Source organism: Chiloscyllium punctatum, chromosome 5, assembly GCF_047496795.1.
Source record: "Chiloscyllium punctatum isolate Juve2018m chromosome 5, sChiPun1.3, whole genome shotgun sequence".
NCBI classification, from domain to species: domain Eukaryota; kingdom Metazoa; phylum Chordata; class Chondrichthyes; order Orectolobiformes; family Hemiscylliidae; genus Chiloscyllium; species Chiloscyllium punctatum.
The window spans coordinates 17,357,108-17,381,092 of NC_092743.1; the positions used below are offsets into that span (position 1 = coordinate 17,357,108).

At 41.1% G+C, this 23,985-nt stretch overlaps 1 protein-coding gene across 4 annotated transcripts in view; it reads left to right on the plus strand.

The window, feature by feature from the left end:
• Positions 1 to 23,985, plus strand: part of piezo2b (piezo-type mechanosensitive ion channel component 2b) — a 762,691-nt gene that overhangs the window by 662,873 nt on the left and 75,833 nt on the right. For all 4 annotated transcript variants that reach the window (XM_072569838.1, XM_072569835.1, XM_072569837.1 and 1 more), the window contains one exon: positions 7,798 to 7,997. In XM_072569838.1, the coding sequence (XP_072425939.1) occupies positions 7,798 to 7,997 (200 nt within the window). The remainder of the gene's footprint in view (positions 1 to 7,797; positions 7,998 to 23,985) is intronic.

The window sequence follows — 23,985 nt, forward strand, 5'->3', positions numbered from 1 at the left end:
TGTGTCAGGAAACAGTTCCAAAAAAAAGAAACAGAATTAATATTTCAAATTGATGACCTTTCATCAGAACTGGAGAAAAATGGCTTCGACTGAATGACGAGAGCAGAAATATTGAAATAGCAATTAGCATTATGGCAGTTCTCAATGAAAAGACAAAAGAAGGTGAGAGACCAAAAGGAGAGGATCAGGTGGAAGGAAAACGCTTGCAAGAGTTTTAAGGGTTGGCTGAGCAAAGAGAGGACTGCTGGCCAAAATGGGCATTTCAAGATCAGAAGTTGTGAGGAGATAAAGCTGAGTTCTATGCTAAGGACAGATTATTCATTGTCAGAAAGTGGAACATTTGATGTAATATGTAGCAAAAGGTCAGATTAGAAGAAAGAGTGGAGTCAGAGTGATATGAAGGGAAATAAGGATCTGCAGGGATATTGGTTTGCAGATTATTGGACTTCATTATCTTTATTATCTAAAAGAAAGTAACGTTGTTAAGAGGTTAAATGAAACTAAAGATGAAATCAAACTGCAGACATGATAACATTGAGATATGGTGAGTCAGTACTGTTGAAGATGAAGGTGAAAAGTGTGCATACGGAACAGAGACGTACACTTGCAATCTCAAGGCATATGTGGGACTAATGCTGGAAATTCAAAATAGTTAGGTGGTTGTTTTTGACTAGCACAGACATGATGGGCCAAAGGGTCTTTTTGTACTGTGGATTTCTTTGACTTGACAGCTGCAGTCCATGTGTTAGGTATATGCAATGTGCTTTTACGAAAGGCGTTCTCGGGTTTGACTCAGAAACAGTGATAGAACAACAATGCAGTCCTAAATCAAGATGCTGTGTTTTGAAGCAGAACCAGTATGCCAATTGAATAAAGTTCCCATCTGAACTCTCTACAGCATCTAATCTTGCCCACTGGGGAGCTGGCACACATACTGTAATTTTCCCCTCACCGTAGTGCATGATGGCTCACCACATGCAGATCTGGCATCTTTGATGTATTCAACAGTGCATGCAGTGCCAGTATCTAAGATGGTGGCTGTAAGTGTCCAATCATATAGTAGCAGCTCTTTCTCAGAGGTGTGCTATGCCTCTAAGCCTTCATTTTTATACACTACTGGGAGGCCAGGTGATAAGTTTTGCATACATGAAATGATATAGATGGAAAGGGTAAGCAAGTGGGAAAAAAGAGGTGCATGGTTCCACCATTGTCATCCTTCACATCGTACCAATTGTGGGATAAAGGTAATTGGGATTTCAGAAGTCACATAAGACCATCATCCCATTGACCTAAGTGACACTGATTTCTACTGTCCCAATGATGGCTGCATCAGTAAGACAAAAAACTGTCTCCTCCAATGGAGTGAAAATATGTAGCTTTGCCTGTTGTCCCTTGCTGTTGATATATGATTAGATGTTGTGTCTATCATAGCTGAATAGCTATCTAAAAACTGCAAGGTGAGGTTTGCGGCCATGATCAGTGTGTGAGGTTGAGGTGGAGTATGTGAATGGTAGGTATGAGTCCTGATACCAAAAGATTGCTAATTAGATTATATTGTGTAGGTGTGGATTATTGGGCAGTGTGTATGGTTGGAAGTATGGTTCTTAGGAGGCAGCATTTAAAATTGCATTCACTGCCTTTAATCACTTCGAGATAATCACATTTTTTACAATATTGTATATTGGTCCTCAGTACTTGATACTGAGCTCAGACTAGCTCTTCCTACTGCCTTCCCAATATAAGTGCAGAGAACCTCCTGAGGAATGGTGATAACTTTCTTCCTTCCTATCTTGAGTACGAAGGCTTAGGGGTCCACATCTGAAAATCTGAATCTCTCTCTCTCTCTCTCTGGCTCCAGTTATTCCCTACCACTTGGAATGTTTTCCCATTAAGTTCCAATATCTGCTGCAACTGAAATGCAGCTTGCCTTTAGGAAATGTAGTCTGGTTTTTAGAAGTACAGCTAGCGTAATTGATGCAGACCCCACATTGTACATACAATTTTGAAATAGTCTGTTTAATATTGAATTGCGTGTCACAATCATAGAATCATAATAATTAAGGGGAGTAGGAGGATATTCAACCAATCAATCAAGACTGCTCTGCCATTCCATGAGACCATGCCTGTTCTATTTGAAGCGGTAATTCCACTTTTCTGTCTGGAGATGAGAAGCCTGTAGAAGGCTTCTGTGTCATCTGCATCAGTCACATTAAGCACTGGATAGTCATATGTTGCAATTCACATACCAAATGCCTGGCTTTAATAATTGTTTAGCCTAGAAACAGTTACTTTTGTCCATATAAGAGTAACTATTAGGGTAGAATTTCTGTTGCATTTGTCATCACACGACATCACATCACATTGATGAAGGTAGAGCAATAGACTTGAACTTTAGTAAAGTCTTTGACAAGGTTCCACCTGACAGACTAATCAGTAAAGTTAGTTCATATGGGATTCAGAGTGAACTTGCCAATTGGTACGAAATACATTAATGGCAGGAGACAGAGAGCGATGATGAAAGATTAGATTAGATAATTTACAGGATGGAAACCATAAGACCTTAAGACATAGGAGTGGAAGTAAGGCCATTCGGCCCATCGAGTCAATCATGGCTGATGGGCATTTCAACTCCACTTACCCGCACTCTCCCTTCAGGCCCTTCAACCCAACAAGTCCACACCGACCCTCCGAAGAGCAACCCACCCAGACCCATTCCGCTGACATTTACCCCTTCACCTAACACTATGGGCAATTAAGCATGGCCAATTCACCTAACCTGCACATTTTTGGACTGAGAGGGGAAACCGGAGCACCCGGAGGAAACCCACGCAGACACGGGGAGAATGTGCTAACTCCACACAGACAGTTGCCTGAGGTGGGAATTGAACCCGGATCTCTGGCGCTGTGAGGCAGCACTGCTAACCACTGTGTCACCATGCCGCCCATGGGTGTGGGTTTTCTCCGGGTGCTCTGGTTTCCTCCCACAGGTTGTTTCTTGAACTGGAGGCCAGTGGTGTTCCACAGAGATCGGCGCTGAGTCCACTTTTGTTTTTTATTTATATAAACGATTTAGATTAGAATAAGATAGCATGGTTAATAAGTTTGCGGAAACCACCAGAGTGGTATAGTGGACAGTAAAGAATATACCAAAGATTACAAAGAGATCTTGATCAACTGGATCAATGGGCAGGGAGTGGCTAATGGAGTTTGATTTGGATAAACGAGAGGTGTTGCATTTTGGTAAAACAAACAAAGTCAGAATTTGTGCAATTAAAAGTATTGCCTTTTGTAGTATTGTAGAACAGAGAGATCAAGGGGTTCAGGTACATTACTCTTTCAAGTTTGCATCACATGTGGATAGGGTTGTTAAGAAGATATTTAGCACAATTGCCTTCATTGCTCAGACCTTTGAGTATAGGCGTTGGAACATTATGTTGAGTTTGTACAAGACATTGGTGAGGGCTGTTCTGGAGTACTGTGTCTACTTCTGGTCACCCTATTATAAGAAGGATATTATTAAGCTGGAGAGGGTTCAGAAGAGATTTGCCAGGATGTTGCCAAGAATGAAGGATTTATGTTATAAGGAAATGCGGGATAGTCTGGGACATTTTCATTTAAGCTTAGGAGGTTGACGAGTGACCTTCTTAAGGTCTATAAAATCATGAGGGGTATAGATAAGGTGAATGGCAGATGTTCTTTTCCCTAGTATAGGGATTTCAAGACTAGGGGTCATATTTTTAAGGTGAGGCGGGGGAAATTTAAAATAAAAATAAGGGGCAATGTTTTTTACAAGAGAATGGTTAGTTTATGGAATGAACTTCTAGAGAAAGTGGTGGATGCGGGTACAATTACAATATTTAAAAGACATTTGGATGGGTTCGTGAATAGAAAAAGTTTGTAGGGATATGGGCCAATGCAGGCAGGTGGGACTAAGTTAGTTTGGGATTATGGTCAGCATGGATTGGTTGGACCGAAAGGTCGGTTTCCGTGCTGTATGATTCTATGACTCTATCTCTGAGGTGAAGGGCACATTCAGAAGCCGCAGTATGGCAGCATGACAAGGAGATTAAGTAGACGCTGTAGGTGGCCAATGTATGCTCCATACCTTCAGTCAGGATAATGCATGACATCCTCATGTTCTTTGATAGTGTTGGGAGGCTACCTGACAGCAGAACCAGTGTAGCCAGCAGTCCCATCAATACTCTTCTATATGGCACCACAGCAATGTCTTCATCTGAATTCTCTGCAATTCAACCCATCTGTAATCTGTCTCCTGATGAACTGATGAACCATCCTTTACCCCTAATTGAGCTGCAGCCCATTTGTGCCCATATGGCTCACCATATGAAGGGATCCCTACTGTATACTAGTCTCCGTGCTAATAACTGCAAATGTTAGATCAAGTGAGAGGGCCTCTTCAGCAGTTTGTTTATTCTTTGTCTCACTTCATTGTTGTCCTGCCTAGTTTGGGCTGGTGGCACTTCTTGGGCTTGTGAAAGTAGGAACTCAGAGCTAATTGTTGAGAACAAAGATATTGTTAAGATGAAAAGTACAAGCTGCATGACTGTATCAGCAGTGGCTTGCTCATCATGCCAGACGGCAGGATGAGGATGCTCTGAAAGTTGAGAAAGAATATAAATGACATCCCATTATCCTCAAAGTTTTCAGTGCTGTTAGATATTACATGTTCTGTTGTAGTCAGCCCATGATGCAGACAACACTCTCCTCTAGAGAATTCAGGAGATGCAGGGGTAACTTTGTTTACCTTCGGTTCAGCAATAGAGCTTATGGAATGTCAGTGGGTACACTGCACTATTAGGTCCAATCAATCCATGCTGACCATAATCCCAAACTAACTTAGTGCCTTCTATAACTATAGAGCTTGATAGAGAATATTGAATAATCTGGAAAGCCAGTTAGTTAATGTGGACACTGGAGTTAGAGAACACGTACTGAAATTAAAACAGTAGTATATTTTAGTTTGCAGTTTGTTTAGATGTCTCATGGAGAAATACTACACAAAGTTGCTAGTGACTGCACAGAAATTTGCTGACAGTTTGTTGATTTCTAACATAGAATCCTAACATAGAATTCCTATAGTGTGAAAACAGGCCATTCAGCCCAACATGTCCACACTGACCCTCCAAAGAGTATCCCACCTAGACCCATTTCCCTACCCTATTATCCTATATTTAATCCTGACTAATGCATGCAACCCACACAATCCCTGAACACTAATGGGCAACTTAGCATGGCCAATTCACCTAACCTGCACATCTTTGGATTTTGGAGGAAGCTGGAGCATCTGGAAGAAACCCATGCAGACACGGGGAGAATGTGCAAACTCCACACAGGCAGTCGCCCGAGGTTGGAATCAAACCAGGGTCCCTGTGCTAACCAGTGAGATTTCAACTCTATTAGCCTGAGTGTGGACATGGTGGAACTCTTTTCTGAGGTTGGATGATCCTAAGGATACTGGAATAAAAGGAGCTGAGTAATTTTCTAATGTTTTTAATAAAATAGAGTCATAGAGCATGTACAGCACAGAAATAGACACTTCGGTCCAACTCATCTATTCTGATCAGATCCCCTAAATTAATCTATTCCTATTTGCCTGCATTTGGCAATCTTTCTTATTCATATACCCATCTAAATGCATTTTAGAAGCTGTAATTGTGCCAGCCTTCACCATTTCTTCTGGTAGATCATTCCATACTCGAACCACCCTCTGCATGAAAAAGTTGCCCCTTCGGTCCCTTTTAAATCTTGCCTCTCTCACCTTCAACCTAAGCCCTCTAGTTTTGAACTTCCCCACCCCAGGGAAAAGACCTTGGCTATTCACCTTATCCATGCCCTCTAAAAGGTCATCCCTCAGCCTCTGATACTCTAGGGAAATAGCCCCAGCTTATTCAGCCTCTCCCTATAGCTCAAACCCTTCAACCCTGGCAATATTACTTGAAAATCTTTTCAGAACTCTTTCAAGTTTAACAACATCCTTCCTATAGCAGGGAGACCAGAACTACACACAGTATTTCAAAAGTAGTCTTACCAATGTCCAATACAGCCGCAACATGATCTTTCAACTCCTCTGCTCAATGCACTGATCGACAAGAGCAAGCATACCAAGTGCCTTCTTCACTATCCTGCCTACCTGAGACTCCACTTCCAAGGAACTATGAACCTGTACTCCAAAGTCTCTTTGTTCAGCAATACTCCCCAGGACCTTGCCATTAAATATATAAGTCCTGCTCTGATTTGCCTTTCCAAACTGCAGCAACTCACACTAATCTAAATTAAACTCCATCTGCCACTCCTCGGCCCATTGGACCATCTGATCAAAGTCCTGTTGTATTCTGAGGTAAGTTTCTTTGCTGTCCACTGCACCGACAATTTTGGTGTCATCTGCAAACTGACTAACCATACTTCCTATATTCACATCTTCAAAATATTTTTGTCTCATTTAATATAGTTCATTATTTTTGTTTAATTAATGTTTCAGTAAAGCAGTCTCACGTGAATGTGTTTAGAAATTGATCTCCACAGCTGAGAATCAAACTTTGGACCTAACATGGTATGTTTCACTTTGGAATTTGATTTTTCTAGAATTAGTATCAGCTGGGATTAGAGCAGCAGTGTAAGACTTTAGTGATGTGTTGGGCATGGTATATCATGCAAGGATTGATTAAATTTGACCAGCCCATGATATATCATTAGATTTCTTGTAGCACTGCTGCAGAAACTCAAGTCCAGGTTCCAAGAGTTGACACTCCCGTTTACCTACTGCTACTCACTTTTGACTGTGGACCTTGAGGGTCTCTTAGTCCCCAAGGAACTGTAGCATCTCTCCGAACCTCAACATTAATGCCTCCAGTACAACCTAAGAAGAGATGTTGGATCAGTCAATACTATATTCACAGGATTTTAGAAGAATGAAGAGAGATCTTACAGAAAGCAATTAAATTTTAACAGGACTGGACAGGTTAAATGCAGGAAGGATGTTTTCAGTGATCAGGAATCCATAACCATTTGCCACAGTTTAAGGAAACGAGCTAGGCCATTTAGGACGAAAATGAGAAGAAATGTATTCATCCAGAGAGTGGTGAGCCGATGGAATTCTCTGCCACAGAAAGCGGTTGAGGCCAAAACATTGTATTTTTCAAGAAGCAGTTACAAATGGTTCTCAGGGCTAAAGGAATCAAAGGATATGGGGAGAAAGAAGGAACAGGATACTGTGTTGAATGATCAGACATGATCATACTGAATGCTGGAGCAGGCTTGAAGGGCTGAATGGCCTACTCTTGGTCCTACTTTCTATGTTGCCTGCAATCATCTCTGTGCCCTGTTTTCAATTTGTCATTATTTAAGTTATAGCAATGTTCTTCTGTGTAGATTCCCATTAAAAGGGATGGGATTGGTCCTATTGTGTAGTTTGTGAACTGTGCTATTAGGGTGTCATGCTGCGCACAGAGACAATCAGCAATGTGGGACTTTTTTGTCCAAATGCTATAACCACTTCCATGACATGGATGTACTAAATGTGATGTCTCCCAGCTCAGTTCATCCATGCATGTAAATATTAAAAACCACAAACCCATGCCTCAAAATTAGGGTAACCCAATATATAACTCTGTCTCTTTATTCAAATAAAATTGCCTCATATCTCATTTTGAGATTCAAAAAATGTAGTTCATAAAGATAATCCATTCTTAACCAAAATTTAATTTCTCCACACTTGTTCATTGCAAACTGATCCTGCATAGTTGATTGATTATCATCTTATGTGTTACTTGACTGTAGGGAAATGTTCCGTGTCGTGACAGTATCCATAATTATTACAAGCACCAGATGAAGATGCACAATTCACGTGAGTCAGGACTGGATAGAAATGATGATGGTGCCAGATGTGCTGCTTTAACTATCCGTGAAGGAAACCAGGAAGTCGGTGCTGAGAGAATGGACAGCACGGATTCTATAGTTTCTCGTGATAGTCTGTCCAGGTAGTTGCTTCAGAAATATCTGTTTCTATCATTTTACTTTTTTTGTCCTAACAAAAAAAATGTAAGTTGATTCAATTGACACTGACCAGATTTTGAGGATGTTAAGTGACGCCAAAGTATACCTAGACCTGGCATGCAGTTACAAGATGCTTAAAATTCTATGACGTGTTTAAGCAATCATGCAGATCTTAAACTGGCCTGATTGTCCTTTAATAGAGTTTAAATGTTCAAATGTTGAACTATTTGGAACATTGGGCATGACCTTTTGGTCTCGTTGATGGTGAGCTAAGAGGTAGGAATTAGATGGGATGTTGGCCTTATCACCTAAACCAGAATTGAGTTGAAGGAGGAAGGCTATGTTCAAGCTTCTTCCAACTGAGGCCATTAATGGCCACTGAAGTGTTGCATCCTGTGGCTGCTGTTCTTTTCTCAGTTGCAGTCTATTGCCAATTAGCTTGTATGGCTCTGTGAACAGCTTTACACCAGGGTCTGAGTAGGGGAGGGGGTTGGTGAGGAGTGAGAGATGAGGGGGTGCCCCTTGATCAGATCAATTGCCTTGTTAAGAGAGTCTAGATTAGGAAAGGGAGGGGGTGCCTGTGAGAGCCTCACCAGTCCACACTGACTACGCCCTCACACCCTTCTCACACAAATGTTTATCATAAAAATATACCTCCCCATCTCCCTGTGGCCTGGTTTGATCCATGATCCTGAAACTTAGTGTTTTATCGGCAGCCGCTTATGCCTCCCTTTGGCGCTGCTGAACACAAGAGTTGCAGGCCGCTGCTGAACATAAGAGCCCATTCAGGGGCCAGCAAGACTTCCACCCAGGGTCTTGATTCAAGGCCAAGGCCAATCAATGGCCATGTCGATGCCTGATTGACTTGTGGCTCAGCAGTCCTTCCCCAAAAAAGGCATTGTTATTGTAAATGATTTCTCTTTACCTGGTAAGTGAGACCCTCAATATCTCAATAAGATTCCACCCATTTTAAATATTGCATTTTACTCAGATGGTGTGTAATTGTTTCACAAGCTTGTGTAAAAGCTTTCAACTCTACAACAGTAGCAGAAGGCTGTCACAATCGTGCAGTATATCTCAAAAGTTATTTGAGCTCAGATACATAACATGCATTTTAGTTCCAAAAAATCTTTATTCGTTTTATAGTTTCTCAATGGTCTTCAGACTACTTTTTTTGCTAACAACATATGTTCGGTGCATGGTTTGTAGGAGTTCATATTTCAGGGTTTAAAGCCTCAAGCCTTGTTATCAGCCAACCAGTAAGTCATGGACAATAGCAGGTAGTTTACCAGTGCTGAGGCCCTTTTGGAGTACCGTGTTCAATTCTGGTCTACCTAATATACATCTTCTTAAACATGAAAGGGTTCACAAAAGGTGTTGCCGGAATTGGAGGGTTTAAGTTATAGGGTGAAGCTGAATAGGCTAGAGCTTTTCTCCATGGAGCATTTGAGGATGACTGGTGGCCTTATAGTGTTTTATAAAATCTAGCAGGGCATGGCTAGAGTGAATAGCCAAGGTGTTTTTCCCAGGAAAGATTTAAAAAGGACCTGCACAGCAACTTCACATCGAAGTGGTGTATATATGGAATGAACCACCAGAGGAAGTGGTAGAGGTGGGTACAATTTGGGGCGGCACGGTGGCACAGTGGTTAGCACTGCTGCCTCACAGCGCCAGAGACCTGGGTTCAATTCCCGCCTCAGGCGACTGACTGTGTGGAGTTTGCACATTCTCCCCGTGTCTGCGTGGGTTTCCTCCGGGTGCTCCGGTTTCCTCCCACAATCCAAAGCTGTGCAGGTCAGGTGAATTGGCCATGCTAAATTGCCCGTAGTGTTAGGTAAGGGGTAGATGTAGGGGTATGGGTGGGTTGCCCTTTGGCGGGGCGGTGTGGACTTGTTGGGCCGAAGGGCCTGTTTCCACACTGTAAGTAATCTAATCTAATCTAATCTAATTACAACATTTAAAAGGCATCTGGATGGTATATGGATAGGAAGAGTTTAGAGGGGTATTGGCCGAATGCTGGCAAATGGGACTAAATCAGTTTAGGATAGCTTGTTGGCGGGAACGAGTTGGACCAAAAGGCCTGTTTCTGTCCTGTGTGACTCTATGACTGGAAGATCAATTGCAGCTATTTCAGCAGCAGTCCTCGGTTAACTGAGAAATGGAAATGCTTGAGTTGGACAAGGATTGACAGGGATGTAGAAGTGGCTTGGTATTCCTGAGTGCTACCAATTCAGGCATGTTTGCCTCAGAACAAACAAGTGTTGTAGTGGGGGCTGCTAATGCAAAAAACCCTGAAACCTATTTTGGATATGTGCATAACATGTACACATACAAAACCATGAGTGGTATTGCATAATTAAGTATATGGACTGTTGCTAATTCTGAGCCAAAAAGCTGTGACCCAGTATGGGATCTTTTGCCATGAACAGCAACAGATCATTAGAATTTGACTAATAAAATTAAAGAAAGATCTGTGGATGCTGGAAAACTGACACAAAGACAGAAACTGTTGGAGAAACTCAGCAGGTCTGGCAGCATCTGTGGAGAGAAAATCAATGATAAGTATTTTGAGTCTAGTGGCCCTTCATCAGAATTAGAACTTGAAGTTATGCTTAGTCATTTAGACTAACTAGTAATTCTAATTTACAATAACAATGACCATTTCAGAAGTTCGTTAAGAGTCAACTACATTGCTGTGGGTCTAGGCTTGCAGGTAATTGAGATATGGCAAACTTCCTTCCCTAAAGGACATTAGTGAACCCATTAAGTTCTTACAACAATTGTTGCAGGTTTCATGGTCATCACGAAGTAATATGAGCTATTTAATTCCAAGATGCCATGGTGGGATTTTATCTTATGTTCCAAGATCATTAGCTTGGGGACTCTGACTAACTACTCGTGACTATGTCACTGCCTCCTGATTGAGGGCATATAAAACTATAAAATGCCCCCAAAAAAAGTTGCAATTGATCTGAATGTCTCAGCCTATAGATGTGGGCAATTCACATTCTTGAAACTTCTTCGGTGTGGATCAAGCCATAACTTTAAGGAGAGAGTTCTAGGATTTTGATCCAACAAGAATAAGGGAACACAACGTATTTTCAAGTCAGAACAGTATTGACTTGGAGATGAATGCAATTGATACTGTTCACATGCATCTGCTGCCTTTGTCCTTCTAAATGTTACAAATAGTTGTAACATTTGCTAACTTGTCAAATAAGGATGTTGTGTCAAGGAAATTCATGTCAGTGAAAATCTAATGTGACAATGGAAGCAAAAGAAATCCACAGTGAAGACCAAATCCTCCAAGACCAAATGAGTCAAGGAAACGCTGCTTATACATTTGCCTGATTCTAAGAGGCATGTATCAAAATGAGATCTTGAAAAGTTTCAGAATAATTACATCATCACCAAAAATAAAATGGGTGTGGCACGGTGACTCAATGGTTAGCCCTGCTGCCTCACAGTGCCAAGGGTTAGTCTGTACTTTCTCCCCATGGCTGCATGGGTTTCCTTTGAGTGCTCCAGTTTTCTCTCACAGTCAACAAATGTACAGGTTAGGTGGATTGGCCATGCTAAATTGCCCATCGTGCCCAAGGATGTGTAGGTTAGGTGGATTAGCCATGGGAAATGCAGTGTTACAAGGATAGGATAAGGGGGTGAGTCTGGGTGGGATGCTCTTCGGACATTCAGTGTGGACCTATTGGGCCGAATGGCCTGTTTCCACACTGTAGGGATTCTATGAAAATAACTCATTCTATGAAAAGGATTCTGTATCAAGTCAGCCAAATCAAACCCTGAGTTCAGCAAAGAATTCAGACCAACAGATACTTGTTTGCTTTACGGAACACACAGTCTAGTGTTGTCACAGAAATCTTAGATTTCTCAGAAACTATAAAACAGCATGATTGCAAAAGGACCAGTTTCAAGTGATTCAACATCATATTGTGGAAAAAACACGAGCACCCATTTTGTAAATTCAGCAGAGTTGATGAAATCCACATGAATTTTAATATGTCCAACATCTAAACTATCTAGTTCAAAGGTTAAGAGATAATTCTAGTGTTCTTATATGTATATAGAATATATTGCAGTCATCTGCTCCAACTGATACAAGATCTGGTCACTCTCCCAGAAGGACTGTGATCTTATTTTCAGAGAAAACTCTTCATAAAAGTAACTGACACCCATATGCTTCCATACACACAACAGGTTGGGTAAAAGTAAGACTATCAGAGAAGCTCGGATGAACATTTTTAGAATACTCAGTTGAGAAACAATTTTTTTTCAGATCAGTTGGTGCCATTTTGAGTTTAGAAACAATCTTAGTTTGACTCATAGAAGAAGAATTCAGAGCAATTTAGGGAATACGCTACCTCAGCAAAAGTTTATGAAACTTCCTTATCAATTGGGTTTGGTTAGAAATCTGCAGGTTATTTAAAACTGAGAAAGATTAGACTGTCAGACTTGTGAAGAATTTATGTCAGCAGTTTTGTATAGGACTCATCAACCTATCTCCACAGTCTACTATTATGACACAGAAACACAAATCCACATCAAATCATACAGTCATAGAGATCTAAAGCAGAGAAACATGTCTTTTGGTCTATTACATCCCTACCAGTCAAAAACAACTACCTAACTATTCTAATCCCATTTTCCAGCACTTGGCCCAAAGCTTTTATGCCTTGGCATCACAATTACCCATCCAAATACTTCTTAAGTGTTATGAAGGTTTCTGCCTTACCACCTTTACAGGTAATGAGTTCCAGATTCCCATCACCCCCTAGTGAAAAAGATTTTCCTCATGTTATTTCTAAACCTTCTTCCCTTATCTTAAACCAATGCCCCCTGATTAGTGACGCCTCCATCAAGGGGAAAGGCTTTTTACTGTCTATCTTATATATGACCCTTGTAATTTTATACATCTCAATCATGTCCCCTCTCAATCTCCTCTCGTCTAAGGAAAAGGATCCCAGTCTGTCCAATCTCTCTTCATAACTGAAACTCTCCAGCATAGGCAGCCTCTTGGTAAATCTCCTCTGCTCCCTTTCCAGGCGCATCCCTCCTATAATGTTGTTTCCACAATGGCACACAAAACACTAGGTGTGGCCTAACCAGCATTTTATACAGTTCCAGCATAAGCTACCTGTTCTTAAACTCTAGGCCTCAGCTAATAAAGGCAAACATACTACATACCTTCTTAACCACTTTATTCTGCTAACCCATTACCTCAGTGGACTGCTGTACATGTGGTCCCTCTGATCCTCAGTACTTCCCAGGTTCTACCATTTATCATATGTACCCTTGCTTTGTCTGTACTACCCAAGCACATCACTTCACATTTATCTGGGTTTAATTCACTTTAGATCCTCAGACAACACCTTCCAAACTCACAACTACTTCCATCTAGAAGGACAAGAGCAGCAGATTATGGGAACACCACCATCTTCAGGTTTACCTCCAATCCACTCACCATTCTGACTTGGAAATACATTGCTGTTCCTTCTTATTTGCTGGGTCAAAATCCCAGAATTCCCTCCCTAGTGGCATTGTAAGTAAATCCACAGCAGGTAAACTGGAGCGGTTCAAGAAGGCAGCTCACCACCACTTTCTCAAGGGCAACTAGGAGTGGGCAATAAAATGCTGGCCAGTCTGTGATGCCCACATTCCACAAAACGAATAAATAAAAAAAAATCATTTGCCATTGATCAGTCCATCTGACGAGCTCTGTATATCCTTCTGTAATCTCAGGCTATCCTCCTCACTATTTACCATTCCACCATTTTTGGATTATCTGAAAACTTACTGATCAACACTCTTATATTCAAGCCTAAATCATTTATATAAACCACAAACAGCAAGAGTCCCACCATGGATCCCTGTGGAACCTCACCGTTCAGGCATCCAGTTAGAAAAACACCCCTTGACCATTACCCTCTGCTTCCCACCACTTGGTCAATTGTGGAGCTAGTTTTCCAAATTTCCTTGGATACCATGGGCTCTTGTCTTTGCGATCAGTTTCCTATGTAAGACATATCCAAAGCCTTGCCAAAGTCCAAGTAGACTACCTCAAAAGCATTGCCCTCATCTACACACCTATTCATCTCTTCCAAAAATTCAAGCAAGTTTGTCAGGCATGATCTACCCTTAACAAAACTATGCTGACTGTTCTTGATTAATCCCTGCCTTTCCAATTGCAGATTATGTTCTGTCCCTCAGAATTGCTTCCAATAGTTTCCCCATTAATGAGGTGGCTGATTGTGCCACCCTGTGACATCATCGTTCATGTCCCTGTGTTCACATCATAGTAAAATTGAAATATCAGTAACCCTCACAATTGACCCCAATGGTTCCTAACCAGACGTTTTGAAAAACCTGAACAGATTTTATGAATAACTGATACCAAGCCCCGGGTTTATAGGTCAAACAAAAGTATTAAGAATTTCTTAACAACACAGTAACTTTAACAGGGCAAAGTTAAACAATGAGGTCATCTAATTAATTTTTAAGATTTAAACTCAAACCTTTTTTAATTCTAGCCCTCACTCTCACACAAAGACAGAAAGACAAACAGGTATAGTTAAGGGATAAATCAAAAGGGAAAAATAGATGTGATGTAACTAACTGACTTGAGCAATCCTCACGATTCAGCATATGGAATTATATACTGCCTGTTTTCTGAAAACACTGATGCATGGATAATTTCCAGTAGGTTCTGAGGAATAATAATTTAATTCTTATAACAGATTCTTCGAAGTGAATTTTCAATAGTTTGATAATGAGAGGACAACCAGCAGCAACCAAACTCCTATCTTGTAGCTGACGTAAACCATCTGACCTAAACAGAGTTCAAAACCCTAGTTCAAACTTTGATCTGTCTCTGCCAGACTAACCGCCTCTCCATGAGATAGCAGTTAACATTCAGCATCTGCCATCTGTTTAGGTCTCTTTGGAGTCAAAGCATCTATAGAACACTTTTTAGCAAGAAACAAGTTGTAATAAACGTTCGAACCTGTCCTCAAAAATACAAATAACAGCTTGTTTGTTCTTTTTTATAAACACAAGCTGTTGTACGCAGTCCAAAAGTTACCTTGCAAAAGTTTGCAGATGATACAGAAAATGGTGGAATGGTAAATACTGAGGATGATAGCCTTAAATTACAAGAAGACTATACAGACTTCTTAGCTGAAAGTTCACAGCTCCAAACCAAAACTTGATTTGAAAAGAAATGAAAACTCAATGAGGGTTCTCGAACTACAGCAAGGAAACTGTCACAAGTCAGTTAATTGGAAATGTAAGAGTTGAACAAAAAATGTAACTTTTCAGGACTTGAGACTCCATAATGGATAGTAATGGGAAGCAGGTTGGAACTTTGTTTTAATGGGAATTGGGAGCATCATTCTTAATACTGAATATATTTAGGTAGCTTGGTTTGTTAACTATCACTTATCAAGTCTGCACAGTTCCTACAGTGAAAATAAGTATTTCCTATGCATGTTATATTGATGAGGATAGAAAACTATTTTGTTTCCAAGCATGGATTTGCTGTTTGCTTACATAATCAAAGCTGAAATGATTTACAAACAACCGTCAGATTTGCTATTGTTGCTAAATTCATAGGCCATTCTGTGACACATGATTTTCTGTCTCTGAGAAGACAGTAATAGTGCTGAGCTAATTGTACAAAAGTCCAAAAATTAAATTTATTGTTCATTCATGGGGTGAGAAGCATTTAATATCCATCCTTTGATGCCCCCCGAGAAGGCAGTGGGGAGTGAAACAGCTTCAGTTTGTTCAAAGGTGGCTTCCAGGGTCAATGATACTAAAAGATCAGCAATATATTTTAAAGTCAGGATGGTGAGTAGCTTGGAGAAGAACTTGCAGGTGATATTGTTCCCCTACGTCTGTCACCATTGTCTTTCCAGTTATGAAGTTTTACATTGTAGAAATAGGTGCTTATCTGCTGTGATCTAATTTTCCATCAGTTGGCCTGTATGCTGAGGCATTTTAAATACTTCTTAAATAGTTTTGAGTGTTCCTGACTCTACCACCCTTTCAGGTAGTGAGTTTCAAACACCATAAATCTATGCCCCTGATTATTCACACCTCTACTAAGGGAAAATGTTTCTTCCTATTTACCATATCTATGTCCCTCACAATACACTCAATGACATCATCTCTCAGACTCCTCTTCATGAAGGAAAACAACCCCAACCTTCTCTTGGCTGAAACGTTCTAGCCAAGGCAACTTCCTGAAGTTCCTCTGCACCTTCTCTGCTGCAATCACAGCCTCCCTATAATGCACAATCAAATCTGTAAGCGTACTCTAGCTGTGGCCTAACTAACATTTTATACAACTTAACCTCTCTGCTGTTCTATTCAATGCTTTGAGTAATAAAGACAAGTATCCCTAATGTCATCTTAACCACGTATCTACCTTTCCTAATGCCTTCAACATCCATAGAGTCATAGATATGTACAGCATGGAAACAGACCCTTCAGTCCAACCCGTCCATGCTGACCAGATATCCCAACCCAATCTAGTCCCACCTGTCAGCACCCGGCCCATATTCCTTCAAACCCTTCCTACACATATACCCATCCAAATGTCTTTTAAATGTTGCAATTATGCTAGCCTCCACCACTTCCTCTGGCAGCTCATTCCATACACGTACCACTCTCTGTGTGAAAAGGTTGCCCCTTAGGTCTCTTTTATATCTTTCCCCTCTCACCCTAAACCTATGCCCTCTAGTTCTGGACTCCCTGACCCAAGGGAAAAGACTTTGTCTATTTATCCTATTCATGCCCCTCAATTTTGTAAACCTCTCTCAGGTCACCCCTCAACCTCCGATGCTCCAGGGAAAACAGCCCCAGCCTGTTCCTATGTCTCCCTATGGCTCAAATCCTCCAACCCTGGCAACATCCTTGTAAATCTTTTCTGAACCTTTTCAAGTTTCACAACATCTTTCCGATAGGAAAGAAACCAGAATTGTATGCAATACTCCAACAGTGGCCTAACCAATGTCCTGTACAGCCACAACATGACATCCCAACAACTGCACTCAATACTCTAACCAAGAAAAGAAAGCATACCAAATGCCTTCTTCACTATCTTATCTACCTGTGACTCCAATTTTAACGAGCTATGAACTTGCACTCCAAGGTCTGTTTGTTCGGCAGCACTCCCTAGGACCTTACCATTAAGTGTACAAGTCCTGTTAAGATTTGCTTTCCAAAAATGCAGCACCTTGCATTTATCTAAACTAAACTCCATCTGCCACTTCTCAGCCTATTGGCCCATCTGGTCAAGATCCTGTTGTAATCTGAGGTAACCTTCTTCGCTGTTCACTACACCTCCAAATTTGGTGTCATCTGCAAACTTATTAACTGTACCTCTTATGTTCGCATCCAAATCATTTATATAAATGACAAAAAGTAGTGGACCCAGCCCCGATCCTTGTGGCACTCCAGTGGTCACAGGCCTCCAGTCTAAAAAACAACCCTCCACCACCACCTTTGAGCCAGTTCTGTATCCAAATGGCTGGTTCTCCCTGTATTCCATGAGATCTAACCTTGCTAACCAGTCTCCCATGGGGAACCTTGTCAAACGCCTTACTGAAGTCCATATAGATCACATCTACCGCTCTGTTCTCATCAATCCTCTTTGTTACTTCTTCAAAGAACTCAATCAAGTTTGTGAGACATGATTTCCCATGCACAAAGCCATGTTGACCAACCCTAATCAGTCCTTGCCTTTCCAAATACATGTAAATCCTGTCCCTCCAACAACTTGCCCACCACCGAGGTCAGGCTCACTGGTCTATTGTTCCCTGGCTTGTCCTTACCACCCTTCTTAAACAGTGGCACCATGTTAGCCAACCTCCAGTCTTCTGGCACCTCACCTGTGACTATCGATGATACAAATATCTCAGCAAGATGCCCAACAATTACTTGCCTAGCTTCCCACAGAGTTCTAGAGTACACCTGATCAGGTCCTGGGTATTTATCCATCTTTATGCATTTCAAGACATCCAGCACTTCCTCCTTTGTAATATGGACATTTTGCAAGGTGTTACCATCTATTTCCCTACATTCTATACCTTCCATATCCTTTTCCACAGTAAATACTGATGCAAAACACTCGTTTAGTATCTCCCCCATTTTCTGCGGCTCCACACAAAAGGCCGCCCTGCTGATTTTTGAGAGGCCCTATTATCTCTCTAGTTACCCTTTTGTCCTTAATGTATTTGTGAAAACCCTTTGGTTTCTCCTTAATTGTATTTGCCAAAGCAACCTCATGTTCCTTTTTGCCCTCCTGATTTCCCTCTTAAGTATACTCCGACTGCCTTTATACTCTTTTAAGGATTCACTCTATCTATCCTGTCTGTACCTTACATATGCGTTCTTCTTTTTCTTGACCAAACCCTCAATTTCTTTAGTCATCCAGCATTCCCTATACCTACCAGCTTTTTCTTTCACCTTAACAGGAATATACTTTCTCTGGATTCTCGTTATCTCATTCCTGAAGGCTTCCCATTTTCCAGCTGTCCCTTTACCTGCGAACTTCTGCACCCAAACAGCTTTTGAAAGTTCTTGTCTAATACCGTCAAAATTGGCCTTTCTCCAATTTCGAACCTCAACTTTTATACCTGGTCTATCCTTTTCCATCACTATTTTAAATCTAATAGAATTATGGTCGCTGACCCCAAAGTGCTCCCCCACTGACACCTCAGCCACCTGCCCTGCCTTATTTCCCAAGGGTAGGTCATGTTTATCTGGTACATTTACCTTCTCTGGTAGGTACTTCCACATACTGAATCAGAAAATTTTCTTGTACACCCTTGACAAATTCCTCTCCATCTAAACCTTAACACTATGGCAGTCCCAGTCTATGTTTGGAAAGTTAAAATCCCCTACCATAACCAACCTATTATTCTTACAGATAGCTGAGGTCGCCTTACAAATTTGTGTATTTCTTTGCCGCATTATTGTCCTCCCAACGTACCTCACCTTGCACTTTTCAGGTTAAATTCCATTTGCCATTCTTCAGCCCATCTGACCAATCTGTCTAAATCTAAAACTTACTTCCTTGTTAGTTATGGCACCACCAATTTTCATTTCGCCTGTGAATTTAACCATCACATCTACTTTCCTAGAACATCAATACATCTTGCAAACAGCAGTATGCCATTGGGTGCAGGTTTCTAGTCACAAAATCAACATTTGACCATCACCCTCTGTTTCTTGACATGAAGCCACTTTTGAATCAAATTTGCCAAATTGTCCTGGATCCCACTCACTTTTATCTTCTTGACCAGTTTCCTGTGTGACACTACATCAACTGCACAAGCCTCATGTACCCACAAATTGAACCAAAATCTCCAGTTAATAAAGCAATGTTGACTGTCCTTAATTAATCCTTGTCTTTCTAACTGGAGATGTATTTTATTCCTCAAAATATTTTCCATGGTTTTTGTACCACTGATGTTAGATTTACTTGTCGGTAGACTTGTGGTTCATACTAATAACACTTTTGAATCATTAGCTGTTCCCAGTCCTCTTACACCTCTCTTCTGTGCAGACAGAATTTGAAAATTAATGGCAGACTCACTGCATTCTTCTGCCTTGCCTCTCTCAGCAGTCTAGGATACAATCATCATGGCCTCGGAATTTATTGATTTTTAAGCCTGCTAAAACTACTAATACTTCTCAGTGCTAATTTCTTCAAGTATATCAAAGTCTCCTCCCTTAATTCTGCAATGTCTTCCCCCTTTTAAACCTCACTTTTATATTCTGATTCCATATGCAGATTACCACTTTTATCCCCAAATGGGCCCTGCTCTTTTTCAGGTTACCCTCCCATGTTCCTACACACTTCCAAAACTGGATTTTTTTTTACTTAATCTGCCAGTGTTTTCTCATGTTGGCTCTTAGCTCTCCTAACCTCATTTTTAAGGAACACCACAGGAATGCAGAGAAAGATGGAATACATGCTGTTTGCGGCTTGGCCAGGTGCAAGACTAACCTCTATGAGGGCATAACCTGGAGCTTCATGAGCAAGGATGTCTGGACTAAAGCATCTCTTTACTAAGACTGGACTATTACTTACAGTTCTCACAGATCTGCTGAAAGCAAAAGAAGCATGGCACAAGTCAATCAAGGAAAGTGCACTGAGATCTATACACTGCCTTCTAGAGAAAAGAATTGGTGGTGAACCCATCCATGCTGCAAAGGAGTCCGACACCAAAGACAAGATTTCCAACCCCAGTTGGGGTGACTGGCACCAGCAAAACAGGGTTCATGAGAAATAGGATAGACAGGCAAATGGGTGGGGAGAATATAAAGATCATTCAATGGGACCCTGTAGGCAGTTAAGGAGGCAACTCTACCGCTACCTCCACTTTACTTGCTACCAGTCAGCATATTGAAAGCTGCCAAGCTGTATATTTGGCATGGTGGTTAAATTCTATCAGCGACAGAATAAACTGTTTATGGCCTCAGTTGGCAGGCTTCACAATGACTGGCCCACACTGATAAAATTGAGGTAGTTCAAAGCTGGCGGGTTGGAGGCAGGCATGATGTCTATAGTGGTTATGCCCTCTCCACCTGTGCTGGCCATAAAATCCAGCCTTAGGAATTGAGGAATGGCCCTTGAAAGCATTTGCATGTCTTATTCCATCATGATTTAATTAACCAAGAATAGCCATTTCACCAATGATGATAATAATCATTATTAATAGCATAATGTAATTATTAACAAATGTACAGATCTAACATAACCTATCACTTGGACTTTCTATTCACTGCAGCTGTATTTTTATTGTCATTAAATATTAATTTTGTCATTGAATCCATTTTTGAATTGCTGATTTCAATTATATTTTGAATTATATTTGTTTCAAATTCTACATTCCGATCAACTCCCAGTCACCCCAATTCCACTTCCTAGCAAGAATTTATCTAACCCTGAGGACCCAATTGCGATGAAGGGTTACTTGACCCGAAACATTAACTCTGATTTAACCCCATAGGTGCTGCCAAATCTGCTGATCCTTTCCAGCAATTTCTGTTTTTGCTTCTGATTTACAGCATCCACAGTTTTTTTTCAGTTTTCAGCCAGAGGATTCTCCTAGTAACTATCCATGTAAGACATTACATTTTTGAAGTCAAGCAGGAACCAAAGTGTTCTCATGGATATTGGCATCATGGCAAGTTCCAGGACACCTGTTGCACACTTATAAGATGTGGTACTGATCACAAATAGCATGTTGTTATAGACCAAGTTTGACCCCTCAAACCCCTTTTAAGCAGGTAGCCCAGACTGTAATATTGCTATTTGTTTCAGGTAAGTATACAGTGGATATTCTCAGAATGAATTAGCTGGTTCGACTGCCAAGTTTTAAACAAACAGAATTTATTTACAGAATTACAGAATGAAACACAACAAACTGAAAATAGAATACTCGAATAACTTATCCTCCCTGAACCTAACAGGCTATCTCCACTTAACGATGCTGTTCAAAAAGAAAAATTGCAACAGTGCCAATCAACACATCCCTTAGCATAAAGAGTAAAAGTGACACAAAAAGCTTACAGGTTATGCAGTCAGAAAGGTAGAAGGAGGGAGAGAGCTTCCAGTTTCAACTGTGACCCTGACTCAACTAACCCCTGAACTGAACTGACCTGTGCAGCTAAAGAGCTGGCCACGCCCCCTTGATTATACCAGTTTTTTTAAAAAGACTTGAAAGCTTTCTGCCTGAATCATTATCTGTTATGTATAAACAAAAAAGGGCCTCAATGAACCATTTAAACTCAGTCTGTTTAGGTCCTAGTCAATTACCCCCTCTCTGAAAAACAAACTTCAAGGCCACAGTGACCTTGTAAAAGGACTAGCATTGTGACACTGTGCATTGATAGAATGGAATCCTCCTCTGTTGATGAGAGTAGCTACATTGGATGACACTCTCAATACAAATTGGTTACAGGCCATAATGCCCTACAGCCAATCTTCATTTTTCACTATTCTTCCAAGGAAGCCAGGATGCTTGAGACTTGGTGACACCCCTGTCAAGAAGGGATATATGTCCTCCAATGTACTATCATCTCCCAATGTTATGACTAGTTATCCCTGGCATAATTATTGCCTTCTCTGCATCCCAGCATGCTGCTTCCAATTCCCACTATTGCCTTGATAAATTGATGGAAGGCAACTGCTGTCTTAACAAAGCCTTCTTCCCTGGCTGCAGCAATAACCTCTTCATGGGGAAACAAAATGAAGCCATGTGGTCTATTACAAACTGCATCCGTGACAGCCTTCTATCTTCATAGGTTGAGAATAAATAGATCCTACAAAGATAAGCAGTGGACCTTTGGAAGCAGGCAGCTGTCACTTTGTCCTGCAGTGAATCAACTCCTTAGGGGCCAATAGACAATTTCCACGATGGCTTCTTTTCCTTGCCTTTCCTTATTCCCATCCAAACCAATTGCATTAAGTTGTATTTATTTATTACTACTTGTGCCATCAATTTACCTACCATGTCACAAATACAACATGCATTCATATAAAAAGCCTTAAGATTCAACTTCTTACCATTATTACTTATCTGGTTCTAATATCTGCTGCATTCTTTTGGTTATATTTTCATTACCTTCCAGTCACATTTTAGTTGTTGTTTGCCTCTTCATTTCACGTCTGCTCTCTTGTTTCTTTTTGATGTTTTAAACTTCCATTCAATTCCTTCCCATTTTCCCAATTGGCTCACCATTGATTACACCATTCAGAGGCTGGGTGAACTCCCCCAGATGTAAATCGTACACTAGAACACCTAAGTCTGCAACTTAGAATTTCTCAGTCACTCTCCATTTAAGTAATGCACTGCTTTTTCATCTATGCTGCCAAAGTGAATGAATTCAAATTTTTCCACATTATAGAGTTATAGAACATTACAGCGCAGTACAGGCCCTTCGGCCCTCGATGTTGCGCCGATCAAAGCACACCTAACCTACACTAAGCCACTATCCTCCATATACCTATCCAATGCCCGCTTAAATACCCATAAAGAGGGAGAGTCCACTCCTGCTACTGGCAGGGCATTCCATGAACTTACGACTCGCTGAGTGAAGAACCTACCCCTAACATCAGTCCTATATCTACCCCCCCTTAATTTAAAGCTATGCCCCCTTGTAATAGCTGACTCCATACGTGGAAAAAGGTTCTCACTGTCAACCCTATCTAACCCCCTAATCATCTTGTACACCTCTATCAAGTCACCCCTAAACCTTCTTTTCTCCAATGAAAACAACCCCAAGTGCCTCAGCCTTTCCTCATAGGATCTTCCTACCATACCAGGCAACATCCTGGTAAACTTCCTCTGCACCCGTTCCAGTGCCTCCACATCCTTCCTATAGTATGGCAACCAAAACTGCACACAATATTCCAGATGCGGCCGCACCAGAGTCTTATACAACTGCAGCATGACCTCAGGACTCCGGAACTCAATTCCTCTACCAATAAAAGCCAGTACGCCATATGCCTTCTTCACTGCACTATTTACCTGGGTGGCAACTTTCAGAGATCTGTGTACATGGACACCAAGATCCCTCTGCTCTTCCACACTACCAAGTATCCGACCATTAGCCCAGTACCCCATCTTTTTATTACTCTTACCAAAGTGAATCACCTCACACTTAGCTACATTGAACTCCATTTGCCACCTTTCTGCCCAGCTCTGCAGCTTCTCTATATCCCGCTGTAACCTGCCACATCCTTCCTCACTGTCTACAACTCCTCCGACTTTCGTATCATCTGCAAACTTGCTCACCCAACCTTCTAACCCTTCCTCCAGGTCATTTATAAAAATGACAAACAGCAATGGTCCCAAAACAGATCCTTGCGGAACACCGCTAGTGACGGCACTCCAAGATGAACCTTTGCCATCAACTACTACCCTCTGTCTTCTTCCAGCCAGC